The following is a 20,059-nucleotide window of genomic DNA, read 5'->3' on the forward strand; positions in this document are numbered from 1 at the left end:
TTCACAGGATAACTTTCGGACCAGCCTGAAAATAGGCAGATGCACACGAGAACAAATTCAAAGGGGCCGCTCTTAGGCATTTGTATGTAGTCAATCTGCAGTCTCTGAAAGGGATATTGGGCCCGGACCTGATGTTTACGTGGGGTTTTCACTCTCTGTCCTGGGTTATTAATCAGACAGATTTGGCATGCAGCACAGTAGTTCCTTGCAGTACTACTGAATCCAGGGGCTAGCCATCCTTGGCTTACAATCCTATACATAGAATTGGAGCTGACATGAGTGGGTAAGTGGACAGCCGCTGCCATTGCGGGGTATAGAGAAGCGGGTAGACATATTTTGTCTCCTTCTCTCCATACATTGTCAAGGCCTGGTGCAGCTCCCTCCTTAACCCAACGGTCCTTCTCAATAGCCCCTGCTTGTTCCTGTAGTTCGATTAGCTGCTGCCATGTGGTTTCGGGCATACTCACCTGTACCGTGGCTAAGGTCTCAGGGCTTACTTCCCCTAGAGCTGCCTTCTTTGCAGTTAAATCTGCAAATGCGTTTCCTTTTGCCTCAGTTGTTTTTGCGCTCGTGTGTGCCGCTATCTTCATGATGGCTACTCTTATAACCTTTTGAAGATTGTTCAGGACTCTTTTGATTCCTTCACCATGTTTAACAGGTGTGCCTGCTGCTGTAAGGTAACCTCTAGCTTTCCATATGTGGCCATAATCATGTGCCACACCGTAGGCGTATGCGGAATCAGTGTAAATGTTCCCTTCTTGTCCCTCCAAGTGTTCTAGGGCTTTCTCTAGAGCGGTTAGTTCCGCTTCTTGTGCCGACATGTGTGCTGGTAGTGACTTTGCCTCAATTACCTGTGTGTCCGTTACCACAGCATAACCTGTGTGATATTTACCTTTGTCATCGGCAAATCTACTACCATCTATGTACAGTGTGTGTTCTGCATTTGTAATGGGTATGTCTGTGACATGTGGGAACCCCGTGGTTTCTTGTTCCATAAGTTGGAAACAATCGTGTTCATCAGATGTTATGTCCTGAAACAAAAGTGTGTCAGAATCCTGAGTATCTTGTGCTGTGTCTACACCATTATCATCATTACTCCCCCCTGTCAAATCTGTCTGTAATGGTAAAAGCTGTGCTAAGTTAAAAGAAGTGCATCGCTGAAAGGTAACATTGGGGGGTAGGAGCAAAGTGCATTGTAGACGCAGCTGCCTTGCCATTGATATGTGTTTTGGCTGGACCTGTGACAAGATGGCGTGTATGTCATGTGTGGTATGTACCACTACAGGATTGTCTAAGACAATTTCTGAGGATTTGTCAATGATAATTGACACTGCTGCAACTGCTCGTACACAGGACGGTGATCCTCTAGAGACAGGATCGAGAGCCGCCGAGAAGTATGCTACCGGCCTTTGTTTGATGTGTTGTTGTGTCAACACCCCTGTTGCGTGTCCCGTGATTTCAGCAATGTACAAATGAAATGTTTTGGTATAATCAGGGATCCCGATCGCAGGTGCCGAAATTAGTAACCTTTTTAAGGTGCTAAAAGATTCATGACCTGCTTCTGTGAGTACATAGGGTAGTCATTAGGGATGGAGGTGTCAGAGGGGTCCCACCAGACCTTAATCTCCTTTCAGAGATGCATGGAACACCTGTGCATCCCTGTAAAGGTACGCTGTGTATGCCCTGTGTGAACAAGGCCTTAGGCCCCTTTTCAGACAAGGACACCAATCGGGTCTGCCTGTCCATTTTTTAGGCGGGCCCAATCGGACCACCTATTGCTCTCTATGGAGAGACTGATATAAATGGACATCCCTTTTCTCTGTATCACAATATATCAGCTGTCAGTGGGCACATAGCAGCGATCAGTGGTGATCGCTGCATGTGCCCTCTTTTCTACTGGGGGGATCTTAGTAAACACATGTTTACTAAGCCCCCAAGCCCCTACTTCACCCCCCGCAGAGATCTGTACAGGGAGAAGATGTAGGCGGAGGGAGGGAGAGATGCCGCTCGGAGCAGCCATGGATCGGGGGTGCGGGCGCTGTTGGGGAGACATCTGACTGGTGGGGGGGCAAATCTGGACCACCCCCCAAGCCCGCTGCAGCACCTGAAGCCAGAGGGAGTGGAAGAGGAGGTATGCCGGCTAATGAGGGTGGCAGCGGGTTTGCGGGTGGGGGGGTCGGATTGGGTAATTAGTGCTGGGGGGGAGTAGGGGGGTAAAAAGTATAGGAGAGGAGAGTGAGGTGGCAGTTTTAGAAGAAAGGGTGCGGCGGGGTAGAGAGGCAGGGGACAGGGGAGGCGGCGGGGTGGGGGGGTCCACATTAGGGGTCAATAACTCTGATCAGCGGGTTGTAATCTGCTCATCAGAGTTATAGAATTGTTCAGCAGAGTCTGCTGAACAATTTTGATATAAGCTTATGGTCATTGAAGTGACCCTAAGCTTATAGGAGAGAGAGAAATGAGGTCCCTACGCCGTACTGACCTGGCCACCTACGGGCACTTCTGTACGGCGTACGGACCAACAGTGAAAGGGTTAAAGCGTCGCCTATGTGGATTTTTGGGCACCGTGGTTTTTGGCGCTATTGTGGGCGCATGTAATTTTAAGACTTGGAATATTTGATATCTACAGTGGTGTGAAAAAGTGTTTGCCCCCTTCCTCATTTCCTGTTCCTTTGCATGTTTGTCACACTTAAGTGTTTCGGAACATCAAACCAATTTAAACAATAGTCAAGGACAACACAAGTAAACACAAAATGCAATTTGTAAATGAAGGTGTTTATTATTAAAGGTGAAAAAAAATCCAAACCATCATGGCCCTGTGTGAAAAAGTGATTGCCCCCTAAACCTAATAACTGGTTGGGCCACCCTTAGCAGCAACAACTGCAACCAAGCGTTTGCGATAACGTGCAATGAGGCTTTTACAGCGTCCTGGAGGAATTTTGGCCCGCTCATCTTTGCAGAATTGTCCTAATTCAGTTACATTAGAGGGTTTTCGAGCATGAACGGCCTTTTTAAGGTCATACCACAACATCTCAATAGGATTCAGGTCAGGACTTTGGCTAGGCCACTCCAAAGTCTTCATTTTGTTTTTCTTCAGCCATTCGGTGGTGGACTTGCTGGTGTGTTTAGGATCATTGTCCTGCTGCAGAACCCAAGTTCGTTTCAGCTTGAGTACACGAACAGATGGTCGGACATTCTCCTTCAGGATCTCTTGGTAGACAGCAGAATTCATAGTTCCTTTTATCACGGCAAGTCTTCCAGGTCCTGAAGCAGCAAAACAGCCCCAGACCATCACACTACCACCACCATATTTTACTGTTGGTATAATGTTCTTTTTATGAAATGCAGTGTTCCTTCTATGCCAGATATACTTGGACACACACCTTCCAAAGAGTTCCACTTTTGTCTCATCGGTCCACAGAATGTTGTCCCAAAAGTCTTGGGGATCATCAAGATGTGTTGTGGAGAAATTGAGACGAGCTTTGATGTTCTTTTTGCTCAGCAGTGGTTTTCTCCTTGGAACTCTGCCATGCAGGCCATTTTTGCCCAGTCTTTTCCTGATGGTGGAGGCATGAACGCTGACCTTAACTGAGGCAAGTGAGGCCTGCAGTTCCTTGGACGTTGTTGTGGGGTCTTTTGTGACCTCTTGGATGAGTCGTCGCTGCGCTCTTGGGGTAATTTTGGGCGGCCGGCCACTCCTGGGAAGGTTCACCACTGTTCCATGTCTTCGCCATTTGTGGATAATGGCTCTCACTGTGGTTCGCTGGATTCCCAAAGCTTTGGAAATGGCTTTATAACCCTTTCCAGACTGATAGATCTCAATTACTTTCTTTCTCAATTGTTCCTGAATTTCTTTGGGTCTCGGCATGATGTGTAGCTTTTAAGGATCTTCTGGTGCACCTTACTGTGTCAAGCAGCTCCTATTTAAGTGATGCCTTGATTGTGAACAGGTGTGGCAATAATCAGGCCTGGGTGTGGCTAGAGAAATTGAACTCAGGTGTGGACAACCACAGTTATAGTATGTTTTAACAAGGGGGGCAATAACTTTTTCACACAGGGCCATGATGGTTTGGATTTTTTTTCACCTTTAATAATAAACACCTTAATTTACAAATTGCATTTTGTGTTTACTTGTGTTGTCCTTGACTATTGTTTAAATTGGTTTGATGTTCCGAAACACTTAAGTGTGACAAACATGCAAAGGAACAGGAAATGAGGAAGGGGGCAAACACTTTTTCACACCACTGTATTTACTCGATGCAACCTCCTCTCTTATATTTTAGCCAAAAATGGGTATTATTATATGGTGTGGTTTTGCACTAAAATAATTTTATATTGTTTCCTGAAAAATTGTGTTTAATAAACAGTTGCGCAAACAGCATGTGAAGCAAAAATTTGCAACTATCACCTTTTTATTCCATAGGGCCTCTGCTTTCAGAAAATATTTAATGTTCTGGGGTTTAATTAATTGTATTACCAAAAACTGAGATTTTTACGTGTATGCGGAAAAAAAAATTGCTCTGGAGCTGAACTAGATAAGATGCAGTCTACCTTTTACTTTTGTAGGCCACCTGTTGAAAAAAGTCAATTTCAGTGGGTAAGGAGTTTACACAAGCAGCATCTTGCAATTTTTTGTTCTTGCTGTAGCTGCTTCTGATTACCACTAGAGGGGGCTGAAAGATAAGAAAGGAGATGTTGGCATTACCAGTGGTCCCTCGCTCTTATTTTCTTTAGTTCCCTCTGTTTGCTGGGAGCAGCTGCTGTAAGAAGAGAGTATAAGCGCACTACTTCATCTCTGGGAATCGTCTCTGATTATCAGCAAAACGACTGTCCCTTGCAGCTGACATATTTTATAAGGGTGCACATATTAATGTGAACTTGTCTTATAAATTTAAGTGCTGTCCATACCAGTGTGTAGTGTTTTTTTTTACCTACATTTAATTATCCTCTGAACAAAAGAACCAAATTCTGTATGGACGGAATGTGGATCTTTTGTTCAAGGGTTAATTAAATGTAGGTAGTAATCCAAACTGCGTAATACAAATGTGCATTAGCTCCAGATGGCTGTTTGCATATGCACTGTTATGGATATGTATATACCAAATAGAAGCATACAGTGGTGAGCCTCTGATTTCATAATGGTCGTAAGGAAGGATATATTATTCTAGCCTATGCTCCTTCACTGACATCTTCAATTCTCTAATTGGCACCTTCCCTTCCCCTCTAAAGCATGTACAGATCACTCCCATATTTAAAAAGCCCTCACTGGACCCCTCCAACCTGAACAACTTTGCTCCCATTCACCTATAAACATTTAGAATGATTAGTCTACAACCGTCTTAGCTCCTAGAAACTGCCACAGAAACTGCCCTACTAATACTCACTATTGATTTACTAACTGCTAAAACCAATGGCCACTACTCAATACTCTTACTACTAGACCTCTCTGCAGCATTTGATACTGTTGACCACCATCTCCTTCTGAAAAAACTCTGTTCCTTTGGCCTCCAAGATTCTGCTCTATCCTGGTTCTCCTCCTACCTATAACAGTGCTGGTTCAGTGTTACCTACAACTCCTGTCTCCTCCTCTCCACGTCCTCTTTCTGTAGGTGTCCCCCAAGTCTCTGTTCTTGGACTGCTTCTCTGCTCTATCTACACCTCCTCTCTTGTTCATTTGATAACCTCCCACGGCTTCCAATATATCTCTATGCTGATGACACCGAAATCTATATGTCTACTTCTCACCTCACTCCTTCAGTCTCCTCTCGTATTACTAACCGACATATCAGAATGGATGTTGTACCGCTTCCTTTAATGAAATCTCTCTAAAACTGAGCTGATGATAATCCCCCATGCCTGTTCCCCCCCCCCCCCCCTTGCAACCATCAATCGCTCTCCTCGTGCCAGGGTACTAGGTGTAATCCTAGACCCTAAACTGTTCTTTTAGCCCCAAATCCAATTGTTCACTTTAATTTTAGAGATATTACCTCTGTAAAATTTCTAACATTCGCCACCAAGCTACTCATTCACTCCCTTGTTATCTCTTGCCTTGGCTATTGAAACTCTCTTCCCATACGCCTACTTCTCCATAGGCTATTCCTCTTCAGTCTATCATGAATGCTGCTGCCAGACTCATCCACCTTACCAACCCTCAATGTCTGTTACCCCTCTCACTGCCAATCCCTCCATTGGCTTCTGATTGCTCAAAGAATTTAATTAACAATACTAACGACAACATACAAAGCCATTCACAACTCTGCCCCGTGCTACATCACCAATCTTGTCTCCAACTATCACCCAAACCATCCTCTCAAGACCACCTTCTCTCAAGCTCCCCTGTCTCCTCCTCCCATGTGCATCTCCAGAGCCTCTCCCATCCTCTGGAATGCCCTACCTCAATCTGTCCGGTTATCTCCTACTGTGGCTGCCTTTAGGCGATCCCTGAAAACTCATCTCTTCATGGAAGCCTATCACGCCTCTAATCCTCACTTCCATCAGCTCACCCCCCACAGTTATAACCTTTTTATACCACTTGCCCCAACCTCTTAGATTATAAGCTCCTATGAGCAGGTCATTTTTAACTCTCTTGTATTTTATAGCATTGTTACTGTACTGTCTTCCTTTTTATATTGTAAAGTGCTGCGTAAACTGTTGGCGCTATATAAATCCTGTATATTAATGATAATAGCTCTTGCCTCCTCCTTCAGTTTGTCTGCAATTATGTTGATTTTGTTTTGTTAGGCTGGAAATTATGGAGCAGATGGCTTTACTCCAAGAGACATCTTATGAGCGGCTGTATCGATGGGCTCAGAGTAAGTATACCTTTTTTCGTTTATAGCTTGCAATGTTTCTAATAAATAGGAATTTCTCTAGCTAAAGATTAGTAAACTTTATTTAATAAACGTCTAATAACCCTGCGCTGTATAAAATTAACCTAAGGCTGCTTTCACACTGAAAGCGCTGGCCGTTGACAGTAAAACGCCACCTGTTAGCGCTTTTGTGCCGCTTTGCGGCTGTTAGCGGGGTGCTTTTAGCCCCAAAGAATGGGGTTAAAAACTCCCGTGTTGCGGCGCTTCTGAAGCGCTTTTCAGGTGCTTCGGAAACTCTGCCTATTTATTGCAATGGGCAGGGGTGTTGTATACAGCGCTCTCAAACTACCCCAAGATGCTGCTTGCAGGGCCTTTTTTAACTTCCTGCAAGCGCACCGCCCGGGTGTGAAAGCACCCATTGCAGAGAATGGGAGGCAATTTCAGGTGCCTTTACACCACATCACACTATTTCTAGTGCTAAAACGCCTGAAACTGCCTCAGTGTGAAAGGGTTATAATCATATAACTCAAACACAATAATAGTGATAAATAAGTGTTTTAACAATTTATAACTGAAAACAATCCCGCTGCCTCCTTTATAAGAAATATATCTCTTCCATGAAATCAAATCAATGTTAATAGATTCCGGAAGCTAGAACAATGCAAAAAATTCAAAGCATGAAGTGTTCAAGTTAATTAAAAAGTCAATGAATATGTCCCATACATAATATAACTGCATATAGCTGTGTTCTAATCATGCAGGAAAGATGATGTTGTGATTGTCCCACTCCATAAGCAATCACCTCAAGTGCTCACCCTATGTGAGTCTCACTCACCAAATGGTTCTGCCTCACATATAAATGCTTGGAATAAAGTGCTCAGAATGCACCACTCCTTCTGAAGAGTCTTCCCATACACTGGTATGAATGATAATCCAAGTGGTTCCTCAGATATTGGGCACAGAAAATGGAACTTGCATAGTCTATTACCATAAAAACATTTAATTTGATTAAACATCCAAAAACTACTCACAAACATACAGTGCCTTGCAAAAGTATTCACCCCCTTGGCTTTTTACATATTTTGTTACATTACAGCCCTTAGTTCAATGTTTTTTTTTTAATCTGAATTGTATGTGATGGATCAGAACACAATAGTCTAAGTTGGTGAAATAAAATTTGAAATATATATATATATATATATATAAAACTATTTTTCAGAAAAAAGTAATTGTCATGTGCATATGTATTCACCCCCTTTGTTATAAAGCCCACAAAAAGCTCTGGTGCAACCAATTACCTTCAGAAGTCACATAATTGGTGAAATGATGTCCACCTGTGTGCAATCTAAGTGTCACATGATCTGTCATTACATATATACACACCTTTTTGAAAGGCCCCAGAGACTGCAACACCTAAGCAAGAGGCACCACTAACCAAACACTACCATGAAGACCAAGGAACTCTCCAAACAAGTAAGGGACAATGTTGTTGAGAAGTAAAAACCTGGGTTAGGTTATAAAAAAATATCCAAATCTTTGATGATTGGTTTTATGGCAGAGTGGCCAGAAGAAAGCCATTACTTTCAGCAAAAAAACAAAATGGTACGTTTTGAGTTTGTAAAAAGGCATGTGAGAAACTCTTGTCTGATGAGACTAAAATTGAACTTTTTGGCTTTCAAAGAAAACGCTATGTCTGGCCATCCCCACAGTGAAATTGCACCATCATGCTGCGGGGATGTTTTTCAGCAGTCAGGACTGGGAAACTGGTCAGAGTTGAGGGAAAGATGGATGGTGCTAAATACAGGGATATTCTTGAGCAAAACTTGTAGCACTCTTTGTGTGATTTGAGGCTAGGGTGGAGGTTCACCTTCCAGCAGGACAATGACCCCAAACACACTGCTAAAGCAACACTTGAGTGGTTTAAGGGGAAACTTACTATGACGTCCTCCCAGAATTCCGCTCTCGCATGCCCCCGAGAACATCCGTGACCGCCGGGCCCAGAGGACCGATGGATCACACATCACGGCCATTTACCACGTGAACGCTCCGTCAAATGACGGAGCATTTCACTTGTAAACAAACCGTCATGTCATGACGCTGGTTCCTCTCTCCCCTCTGTGTACCAATCGGTACATTGAGAGAGCGGATGGCAGCGCTGTGGGCTGGATCTGTAGTGCCCACAGCGCTGCTCTGTGACAATTGCAGTCACATCCATTCACACATGCTGAGCCATCCCTCCATGCTCAACTATACTCTGTGATACCCTGCAATACTCTGCCATACTCTGGAATACCCTGCCATACTCTGGAATACCCTGCCATACTCTGGAATACCCTGCCATACTCTGGAATAACCTGCCATACTCTGGAATAACCTGCCATACTCTGGAATAACCTGCCATACTCTGGAATAACCTGCCATACTCTGCAATGCCCAGCCATACTCTGCAATGCCCTGCCATGCTCTGCAATGCCCTGCCATACTCTGCAATGCCCTGCCATACTCTGCAATGCCCTGCCATACTCTGCAATACCCTGCCATACTCTGCAATGCCCTGCCATACTCTGCAATGCCCAGCCATACTCTGCAATGCCCAGCCATACTCTGCAATGCCCAGCCATACTCTGCAATGCCCAGCCATACTCTGCAATGCCCAGCCATACTCTGCAATGCCCAGCCATACTCTGCAATGCCCAGCCATACTCTGCAATGCCCAGCCATACTCTGCAATGCCCTGCCATACTCTGCAATGCCCTGCCATACTCTGCAATGCCCTGCCATACTCTGCAATGCCCTGCCATACTCTGCAATGCCCTGCCATACTCGGTGATACTCGGCCATGCTCAGCCACACTCGGCTGTACTCTGCCTCTGTATGTGGCCAGGCTGTGGAAGTCTCACACAAGATGATTTTTACATGTAGGAGAGAAATGTCAGAATTGTCCTGGGTGCTCCAGAATGCCTTAAGGTGTTCCCTGCATGTTGAGCCTCTGTATGTGGCCACTCTGTGTAAAAGTCTCACACGTGGTATTGCCATACTCTGGAATAATAGCAGAATGTGTTTTGGGGTGTAATTTGTGGTATGCATATGCTGTGTGTGAGAAATAACCCGCTAATATGACAATTTTGTGAAAAAGAAAAAAGAAAAAAAAAAATCTTGATTTTGCAAAGAATTGTGGGAAAAAATTACAACTTCAAAAAACTCATCATGCCTCTTTCTAAATACATTGGAATGTCTTATTTCCAAAAAGGGGTCATTTGGGGGGTATTTGTACTTTTATGGCAAGTTAGGGTCTCAAGAAATGAGATAGTCCGTCGGTCCTTCAGGTGTGATCAATTTTCAGATATTGGCACCATAGCTTGTGGACTCTATAACTTTCACAAAGACCAAATAATATACACCAATTTGTACTTATTTTTACCAAAGATATGTAGTAGTATAAATTTTGGCCAAAACGTATCAAGAATAATTACTAATTTGCAAAATTTTATAACAAACGAAGAAAAATTAAATTTTTTTTACAGAATTTTCAGTCTTTTTTTCTTTTATAGCGCAAAAATAAAAAATCCAAAAGTGATTAAATACCACCAAAAGAAAGCTCTATTTGTGTGGAAAAAAGGACAAAAATTCCATATGGGTACAGTGTTGTATGACTGAGTAATTGTCATTCAAAATGTGAGAGCACTGAAAGCCGAAAATTGGTCTGGTTATTAAGGGGGTTTAAGTGCCCAGTGGCCAAGTGGTTAAATGATGCAAATCCTCAAACAATCCATGTTAATTCCAGGTTGTGAGGCAACAAAACACATAAAATGCCAAGGGAGGTGAATACCTTTTGCAAGGCACTGTCAAAATGTTAAAGGCATATCATATATCCCAGCTGATCGCTTAGTGCAATTGGCTGTCCCACACATTTTCAGCAACACCTCCAGGAGAACGCGTGGTGTTAATACAGATTGCCGTGCACTGCACCCTGACACAGCGTTTCATCCACTGATTTTTTTTCAAAGGGACAGCTTTGTTTAGCTTCCACACATTTGTTGAAAGACCTGGGAACAGCAGAGACTTGCGGCCCATTCAAACTGGAAACTGCACATCTACTGTGTGTATATTCTTTGCACATATGCATGCATTTGATGTGCGTTTTTATGCACATTTACGTGCAGTTGATGCCTGTTTTTCTATCTGCATTTGTCCTGTGAGGTCACTTCCTCCTTCTTACTTTCCCTGGGATTCTGTATGCACTGTAATGCGTTGCACTGCATTTACATACCTTCCTATCCATTTACGTTTTCTGCGGTGCAGAAAAATGCAGTTGGAGTGCAGTCAAAAATGCAGCCAACTGCATTCCACTGCGTTAGGTGTGAATGGGCCCTAAAGTCTTTTCCTCGCCTACTAGCTTGGCAAGCTTTTTTGCCAAGCACAGGACATTCATGGTAATGCAGGCCATACAGAAGATCTAGGCCTCAGTATGAACTTGGAGCATCCCTCAAAGTTAGGGACTCTGCTCCTGTGATCCACAGAAATAAAAGGTGCAGGCGTGCCAATATAATCATCCAAAGCAGTGTATGCAGTAAATAGAGAAGGGCGCTTCTCTACCACTGACACAGAAACAGTGGAACGGCCTCAGCCTACATGTCTCCGCCAAGATACCGCACACTGATGCATTTCACCCTGCCCATTGGGGGTTAGTCATAGGATCATAGAAGAACTAGGTCTGTCTTGACTGAAGGAGGAGAAGAGTTTACAATTGGGGTCAAGGTGGTGCAATACAAGTCTTTCCTGTTTCTTCCAAAATTGTACAACTTGTTTTGGATGAAATTGCTCATGGATAACATGGTACACAGAGCAGCAATAATTAATAGTGGTCACTCCGAGATCAATCTTTCAAAACTCTGCCCTCTGTAAGATACCGAGGGCCAATCTGTAAGTGACTGTAGTAGGTTGCAGCACGTTATTACTCTTTGAATATGGCTGTGGGCTTTTGTAATATAGTGATAAAGTGTGGGTTCTATTAATCGCATCAGAGAAACTCATGCTTTACGATATTGCGTTCTGGAGTTGGTATTTATTACTTTTTATTTCTTTTAATGGTAGATGACTGCAGAACATTGACGCAGGAATCATGTGACATATCTCCTATTCTTTCTCAAGCGATGGATGCTCTACAAGACAGACCCGTCTTGTACAAGTAAGTTTCAGAGTTCGTCTTGTGATTATTCTAACAAATATCCTAAACAGCATTTTAAAACTGCTAAATGGCATCATGATTAGAGCAGAACGCTTGTTTTCTTCAGCAGTCACATCTGTGTTGCCAATGGTACACCTGGCTTAATCATTTGCTTGCAGCCTGCAGCGCAAACGGCTTGTATTTACTTTTTAAATTTGGTGCCCTTTCTGTGTCACTGTTGGTCTGCATTGCAGAACCTGGGACCACTTTCTATTGAAAAAGCCCATGGCGTGCAAACACAGGGACCACTAGTGCGCCTGCTCAGCCTACTTCTTGCATGAGTACAGTGCACATGCGTGCCCAATTTTGATGATGCATGCCTGGGGACTGACTGCTTTTCCACTCGCTGTTTCACTGCTTGCTATTAGCCCAACAATCCTTTGACATTCTGAGCTCCCACTGCCTACACTGATTGGTCATAAAAGCCTTAACCACCTTCAGACCGGACCATTTTGCTGGTAAATGACCAGAGGTCTTTTTACAATTTGGCACTGCGCTGCTTTAACTGGTAATTGCGCGGTCATGCAATGTTGTACCCAAACAAAATTTGCGTCCTTTTCTTCCCACAAATAGAGCTTTCTTTTGATGGTATTTGATTGCCTCTGCGATTTTTATTTTTTGCGATATAAACGTAAAAAGACCGCAAATTTTGAAAAAAAATGATATTTTCTACTTTTTGTTATTAGAAAAATCCAATAAACTCAATTTTAGTCATACATTTAGGCCAAAATGTATTCAGCCACATGTCTTTGGTAAAAAAAAAGTCAATAATTGTATATTTATTGGTTTGCGCAAAAGTTGTCACATCTACAAACTAAGGTACGTTTTCTGGAATTTACGCAGCTTTTAGTTTACGACTGCCTATCTCATTTCTTGAGGTGCTAAAATGGCAGGGCAGTACAAAACCCCCCCAAATGACCCCATTTTGGAAAGTAGACACCCTAAGGAAATTGATAAGTGGCATGTTGAGCCCATTGAATATTTTATTTTTTTGCCTCAAGCGATTGAATAATGACAAAAAACATTTTTTTTTTTTTTTACACAAAGTTGTCACTAAATGATATATTGCTCACACATGCTATGGGCATATGTGAAATGACACCCCAAAATAAATTCTGCTGCTTCTCCTGAGTACGGGGATACCACATATGTGGGACTTTTTGGGAGCCTAGCCGCGTACGGGGCCCCGAAAACCAAGCACCGCCTTCAGGCTTTCTAAGGGCGTTACAGTTTTGAAGGCCATAAAATGCCAAGATGGCACAAACCCCCCCCCCCAAATGACCCCATTTTGGAAAGTAGACACCCCTAAATTTAGGGGTACACTAGTGAGACTAGGTAATAAATGGCGGGTGCCCTGAAACTATAAAAAAAAATAACTAACCAACCAGCGTCACCTGTAACAGTTATATGGTGATCACTGGTGAAAGGGTTAACTAGGGGGCAATCAGGGGGCTTTATGCGGTAGTATATGGGGGTCCCTGGCGCTATAAAAAGCTGCGGCGAACCTAAATACCTACCTGCCTAACTAGCGTCACCTGTGACACTAATACAGTGATCAGAAAAACGATCGCTTATTAGGCTGGGTTCACACTGGAGCGATGCGGGAACGCCACAAATCCGCGGCGGGTTCCCGCATCGCATGCCTCCCGGCGGCAGTTCACACTGCCCTATGCGAACTGCTGGGAGTGTCAGTGAAATGTTAATGACACCCCCAGATCAGTTCGCATATCGCAGTGCGATCTGCAAACTCGGATCGCATGGTGTGAACACCCATGCGATCCGATTCTGCTGCGGACCAAAAAAAGGGTCCCGTGCGAGTTTGCGGCGGGTGCGGCGGGTGCGACACGAATTCAGCCATACTATCTGTATGGCTGAACTCGAATCGCACAGAGATCGGATGTGATTTGCACTGCAGTGCGGTGCGAATCACATTCGTTCTCATAAACCGCTGCAATGTGAACCCAGCCTTAGTGACACTGGCGACGGGGGGTGATCACGGAGTTAAACCTTTATTGGGGGGGTTAGGGGGGCACATTAGAACTAAAGGGGGCTAACCCTAACTGCCCTAACAGTTATTACAGTCACAAATGACACCAATGCAAAAAAAAAAAAAAAAAAGCAATTGGTGTCACTGTGACTGGGGGGGCAGGGGTAATTGGGGGGTGATCGGGGGGTAAAGGGGGGGTGTGAGTGTGCCTGGCATGTTTTACTGTATGTGTGGTGTGCTGGTGCAACTCACCGAACCTCTCTCCTCGGTGCCGGAACGAAAAATACCGACACGGAGGAGAGAATACATCACTTCCTCTCCTGTGTTTACATTACAGGAGAGGAAATGATGTCACGGGACATTTTCATTCGTCGGGAGCGATCGCGAGGGGGTGGCCATGAATGAATGGCCGTCCCCTCGTCCGGGATCGCTCCCGAACGAATACCGACCGCCGCAGGCACCGGGCGGGGGCCCGATCGGGCCCCCGACCGGTGGGCAGGCAAGGACGTACATGTAAGCCCTTATGCCTGCCCGTGCCATTCTGTCGACGTACATCGTCGTGCGGCGGTCGGGAAGTGGTTAACCCTTTCTACTCTGCAGTACAGGCTTTGAATACTCCTATACTGGATACAAGCTAGAGTGTTGGTCTCTGCCTACACCTTGTTTCATGCTATCAAATTTACCAGGCTCCCCGCAAAAGGGGGCCAGATCTTCACTCTGCTCTGCAGTAAATCCTCTTGCAGGTGTCATAGGGGGTTATTTACGAAAGGCAAATCCACTTTGCACTGCAAGTGCACTTGGAAGTGCAGTCGCTGTAAATCTGAGGAGTAGATCTGAAATGAGGGGAAGCTCTGCTGATTTTATCATCCATTCAAGTGCCAGCTAAATTGCTGTTTTTTCCTTGCATGCCCCCCTCGGATCTACAGCGACTGCACTTCTAAGTGAACTTGATGTGCAAAGTGGATTTTCCTTTTGTAAATAACCCCCATAGTCCTTTTCACAAAGGTGGAAAAGTTTTGAGGGTTTCTACTAAAACCTATGCACCATGTATTTTCACTAAGGTGCCAGTGCCTGTCTTAGCTTAGATTTGCTTTCTTTAACCACTTGCCTACCCCCTTATTGTAAAATGATGGTGGCAGGCACCCTTCCTCCCTCTGGGATGACATCATATGACGTCTTTGTCTTCCCGGCATTGTGGAGAGCGCACATGCACCGCATCACTGGGGACCCGGTACGCATATCTGCCGGGCACCCACGATTGCTCACCACAGAGCAGCGACGTGGATCTGTTTATGATCCACGTCCTGTCAGGGGAGAGGAGAATTGATCGTATGTTCCTTGTATATTGGAACACTGATCGGTTTCCTCCCCTCATCAGTCCCCTCCCTTCACAGTTAGAATCACTCCCTAGGACACAAAATTTAACCCCTTCATCGCCCCCTAGTGTTAACCCCTTCCCTGACAGTGACATTTATACAGTAATCAATGCATTTTTATAGCACTGATCGCTTTATAAATGTCAATGGTCCCAAAATAGTGTCAAAAGTGTCCGCTCTACCTGCCGCAATGTCATAGTCATGATAAAAATCACAGATCGCCGCCATTAGTAGTAGTAAAAAAAAAGTTGATAAAATAATGACATAAATCTATCCCCAATTTTGTAGATGCTATAACTTTTGCACAAACTAATCGATATATATGCTTATTGCGATTTTTTTTGTTTTTTTTTGTTACCAAAAATATGTAGAAGAATACATATCGGCCTAAAGTGAGAAAAAATTTTTTTTTTTTAAAAGATTGGGATATTAATTACAGCAATAAGTAATAAATATTGTGTGTTTTTTTTTTTTTTTTTTTATTGTTGGTATTTTTTTGTTTATAGCGCAAAACGAGAGCTCTATTTGTGGGGAAAAAAAATTACCAAAATCTAATTTGGGCACAATGTCGCATGACCGTGCAATTGTCATTCAAAGTGTGACAGCGCTGAAAGCTAAAATATGGCCTGGGCAGGAAGGGGGTGAAAATGCCCGGTATTGAAGTGGTTAAAGCTCCTGCTTTGGGATATGTGAACAGCCTTCTGCTAAAGCTCTGCAGTGGAATAACATCCTTACAGGATGTCTCCAACTTACAAGCTGGCCTCAATGCTCTGTGTCATTGGGCAACTATGTGGCAAATGAGGTTTAACGTTGATAAATGTAAAGTTATGCACTTGGGGGCGGAGAATATGCATCATTCATACTAGGGGGAGAACAGCTGGGGAGTCAATGGTGGAGAAGGATCTGGGGGGTTTTGGTAGATCATAACCTCAATAATGGCATACAGCTATGAGGAAAGATTATCTGAATTTATTCTCTCTGGAGATTAAGGGGGGATATGATCAACATGTGTAAATATATAAGGGGTCCATATAGTGATCTTGGTGGTGAGTTATTCACTTTAGGGTCATCACAGTGGACAAGGGGGCACTCTTTACTCTTGAAGGAAAAGAGATTTAATCTCCAAATACAGTAAGGTTTCTTCACAGTAAGAGCTCAGTAGATTGTTTTAAGAAAGGCCTTTCTTTCTCAAAGGAAAGGATTTTTTCCTAAATGTACATAACAGGATACTAACATTTATAGGTAAAGTTGATCCAGGGAATATCCGATTGCCTCTTGGGGATTAGAAAGGAATTTCTTTTCTGCTAGAGCAAATTGAATTGTTGTGTTTTTTTTTTTTTTTTTTTTTTTTGCCTTCCTCTGTATCAACTGTGGGTGTAGGATTAATATATATCCTATATATATATATATATATATATATATATATATATATATATATATATATATATATATATATATATATATATAATATGTATGTGTGTGTGTATGTATGTATATATAATATACAGTGCCTTGCAAAAGTATTCACCCCCTTGGTATTTTTTGTGTTTTGTTGCCTCACAACCTGGAATGCTTTAGCAGTGTGTTTTGGAGTCATTGTCCTGTTGGAAGGTGAACCTCTGTCTTAGCCTCAAATCACACACAGAGTGGTACAAGTTTTGCTCAAGAATATCCCTGTATTTAGCACCATCCATCTTGCCCTCAACTCTGACCAGTTTCCCAGTCCCGACTGCTGAAAAACATCCTCACAGCATGATGCTGCCACCACCATGTTTCACTGTGGGGATGGTGTTCTTTGGGTGATGTGATGTGTTTGGTTTGCACCAAACATATCGTTTTCATATCATTTTTCATAGCGTTCAATTTTAGTCTCATCAGACCAGAGCACCTTCCTCCATACATTTTGGGAGTTTCTCATATACCTTTTTGCAAACTCAAAACGTGCAATTTTTTTTTTTTTTTTGCTGAAAGTAATGGCTTTCTTCTGGCCACTGATGCCCAACTCTATGGAGCGTACGGCTTATTGTCGTCCTATGTACAGATATTCCAGTCTCTGCTGTGGATCTCTGCAGCTCCTCCAGGCTTACCTTAGGTCTCTGTGCTGCCTCTCTGAGTAATGCCCTCCTTGCCCAGTCCGTAAGTTTTGGTGTGCGGCCGTCTCTTACCAAGTTTGCTGTTGTGCCATGTTCTTTCCATTTGTTTATTATAGATTTGATGGTGCTCCTAGGAATCATCAAAGATTTGGATATTTTTTTATAACCTAACCCAAAACATTGAACTAAAGGCTGTAATATGTATGTATATATGTCTTATTATATTTAAAAAAATGTTTTTTTTTTTCTTATTATTGGTTGAACTAGATGGGCTTGTGTCTTTTTTAAGTCAGACTATGTAAGGGAACAATCGGTCCACACTCTTTTTTTCTGTAATGTCAAGTACAGCTTTAACCATTTTGCTGCCACTGAAGTAAGGCTTACTGCCAATTAGACCCCTGAGGATTAATTAACAACAGCAGGTTACAAATGATACATTAATCACATAGTGGGCTGGTGGTCCTCTATGTGATAGCAATAGTTATGCCCCCCCCCAAGCATACACACATGCATACGTAAATGCATTAGTTGTGGATACATACAAAAGTGACGATTTGCCATGAGTGCAGGGGGAAGAGCAATTATTCTAGGGTCTTTATTAATGGTTAGTTCTAAACTGATGATCGTTAAGGTTTTTTTTTTTTTCTCTATTTAAATAGTTTTTTTTTTTTATGAAGCATTAAATTCTCTTTTTTTATTCATATTTATTCTACCTTTCAATCCAATGGTGTTAAAGTAGGAGGTCAGCTTTTTTTTTTTTTTTGGAATATCCCTGGAGAGACATTTAATTGTTCTTTGATTTTTCTTGTTTCTTTATGAGGCTTGTGCATTACATAGTAACTGAATTTGGCAGTTATATGTTTGTATTTGACTGTCTATATACCTTGGTCACTGTTCTACTTTAAAGCATAAACAGAAGTAAAAGTGCCCCTGCAAATATTAGTCTACTTTTTTCTTTAGGCAAACCACAAAAAAGGCAGAAAAATAAATTTTAAAGAATGACAAAGGAACTTCGGAGGATGTGAATATGTCATTATCTCATAAGTACTGTGTATGTTCTTTACAAAGAAACATATACTGAAAAAAAGTTCTAGCTTGTACAACTTGTGGCCACTAGGTGTCAGTAACACAATGTAGTTGTCACAAGTTATATAACATACTGTCCTTGCACAGTAATAGGCATGCAATGCTGAACCTTACCACGGGTAGTTATTTAGTAAAAACATAATTCATATCTAAACAAATGAGACTGAATCTAGACTGTTTGCACAGTTTACATTTTTGTTTTGTTAAAAAAAAAAAAAGTGTCCATATTATAATTCTTCATAGTATTTTGATGTCATGTTTTCTTCGAAGCAGAAATGTTGTATGTGCTAAAAATGGTGTCTTAGGATGGTGTTCCCAAGGTCTGAGGACATTAGAAAGTTTTATTGTTAGAAATGATTTGCACTCATGGGTGTGTGAATAGCCTGGAGCATGCATCAGTAAGTGATTTATTTAGTAATAATTTGTGAAATTTAACTGGATTTGTTCTGTAATGTTAAAGACAGACCCTGGGCAGATACAAAACATAGCCCTTCCAGTGGGGCTGTGGCCCACATTGCAAGCGTTAATTGCTTGTTTTGTCCAGGGCAGTGAGAAAAGGTTTTACTTGCCTGATCCTGAGCTCCCCATTATATGGCGGTGAACTGTCCCTCAACAGCCTCACATCATGGAGCCTGCTCTGGTCTTGATGACGTTATTACCCTAGGGTGTGGGGATACAGGATTTGCGGGGAGGATTGGGTAGGCATAGCTCCTTTTTATTGTTCCCCTTGACATAAATGAGCAATTAACCCTTGCAGAACAGCCACAGCCCAACTGCAAGGAATATTTTTTTTATTTTCCTGCAATTCCCCAATTCCCCCATTCACATATTTTAGGTATATGGGGGAATCCTCTCTGCTCTGTCATTGTATCTTGATAGCGTGTAGACTTGTATACTTTATATGCTTTCAAAGACATGCTCTGTTTTTTTTTGTTTTGTTTTTTTAAACCACTTCCTGCCCGCTATATAGCAAAGTGGTTGTATTATCCTGACTGGACGTCCAGCAGGATAAGCTGCTAGCGCGCACCTGCGGGGGCACACAGTGTGGTGATAGGTGGTGTGTCAGTCTGACACACTGCAACTCCGATCTAGGTAAAGAGCCTATGATGTAGGCTCTTTACTATGTGATCAGCTGTGTCAAATCACAGCTGATCACATGGAAACCAAGAAGTGCCATTTATTGGGTTTTTCTGTATTTGTGATGACAGGTGTGAGTACAGGAGAGCCAATCAGCTTCTCTCCTGACAGGGAAGGTCTGTGCTGATAATCTGTGCATTAATTATCAGTGAAGACCCTTCGAGGATGCCCACTGCAGACCACTAGGGATGCCATTCAGTGCCCATTTGGGATGGCACTCTGCCCATCAGTGATCCCTGCAAGTGTCTCCTGATCACAGCTGCCTATTAATGCCATCTATCAGTGCCCGCCAGTGCCATATATCAGTGTCCATCAGTGCTGCTTATCAATGCTACCTCAGTTCCAAT

General features: G+C 42.9%; 1 protein-coding gene across 1 annotated transcript in view; it reads left to right on the forward strand.

Annotated features, from left to right (window-relative positions):
- The window catches only part of COG6 (component of oligomeric golgi complex 6), a 211,368-nt gene that overhangs the window by 98,192 nt on the left and 93,117 nt on the right, over positions 1-20,059 (forward strand). The window contains exons 7-8 of the mRNA XM_077484196.1: positions 6,739-6,809; positions 11,901-11,994. Of these exons, the coding sequence (XP_077340322.1) occupies positions 6,739-6,809; positions 11,901-11,994 (165 nt within the window). The remainder of the gene's footprint in view (positions 1-6,738; positions 6,810-11,900; positions 11,995-20,059) is intronic.

Source organism: Lithobates pipiens, unplaced genomic scaffold (assembly GCF_037356315.1).
Source record: "Lithobates pipiens isolate NorthernLeopardFrog02 unplaced genomic scaffold, aLitPip1_a1.2 Scaffold_16, whole genome shotgun sequence".
Classification (NCBI taxonomy): domain Eukaryota; kingdom Metazoa; phylum Chordata; class Amphibia; order Anura; family Ranidae; genus Lithobates; species Lithobates pipiens.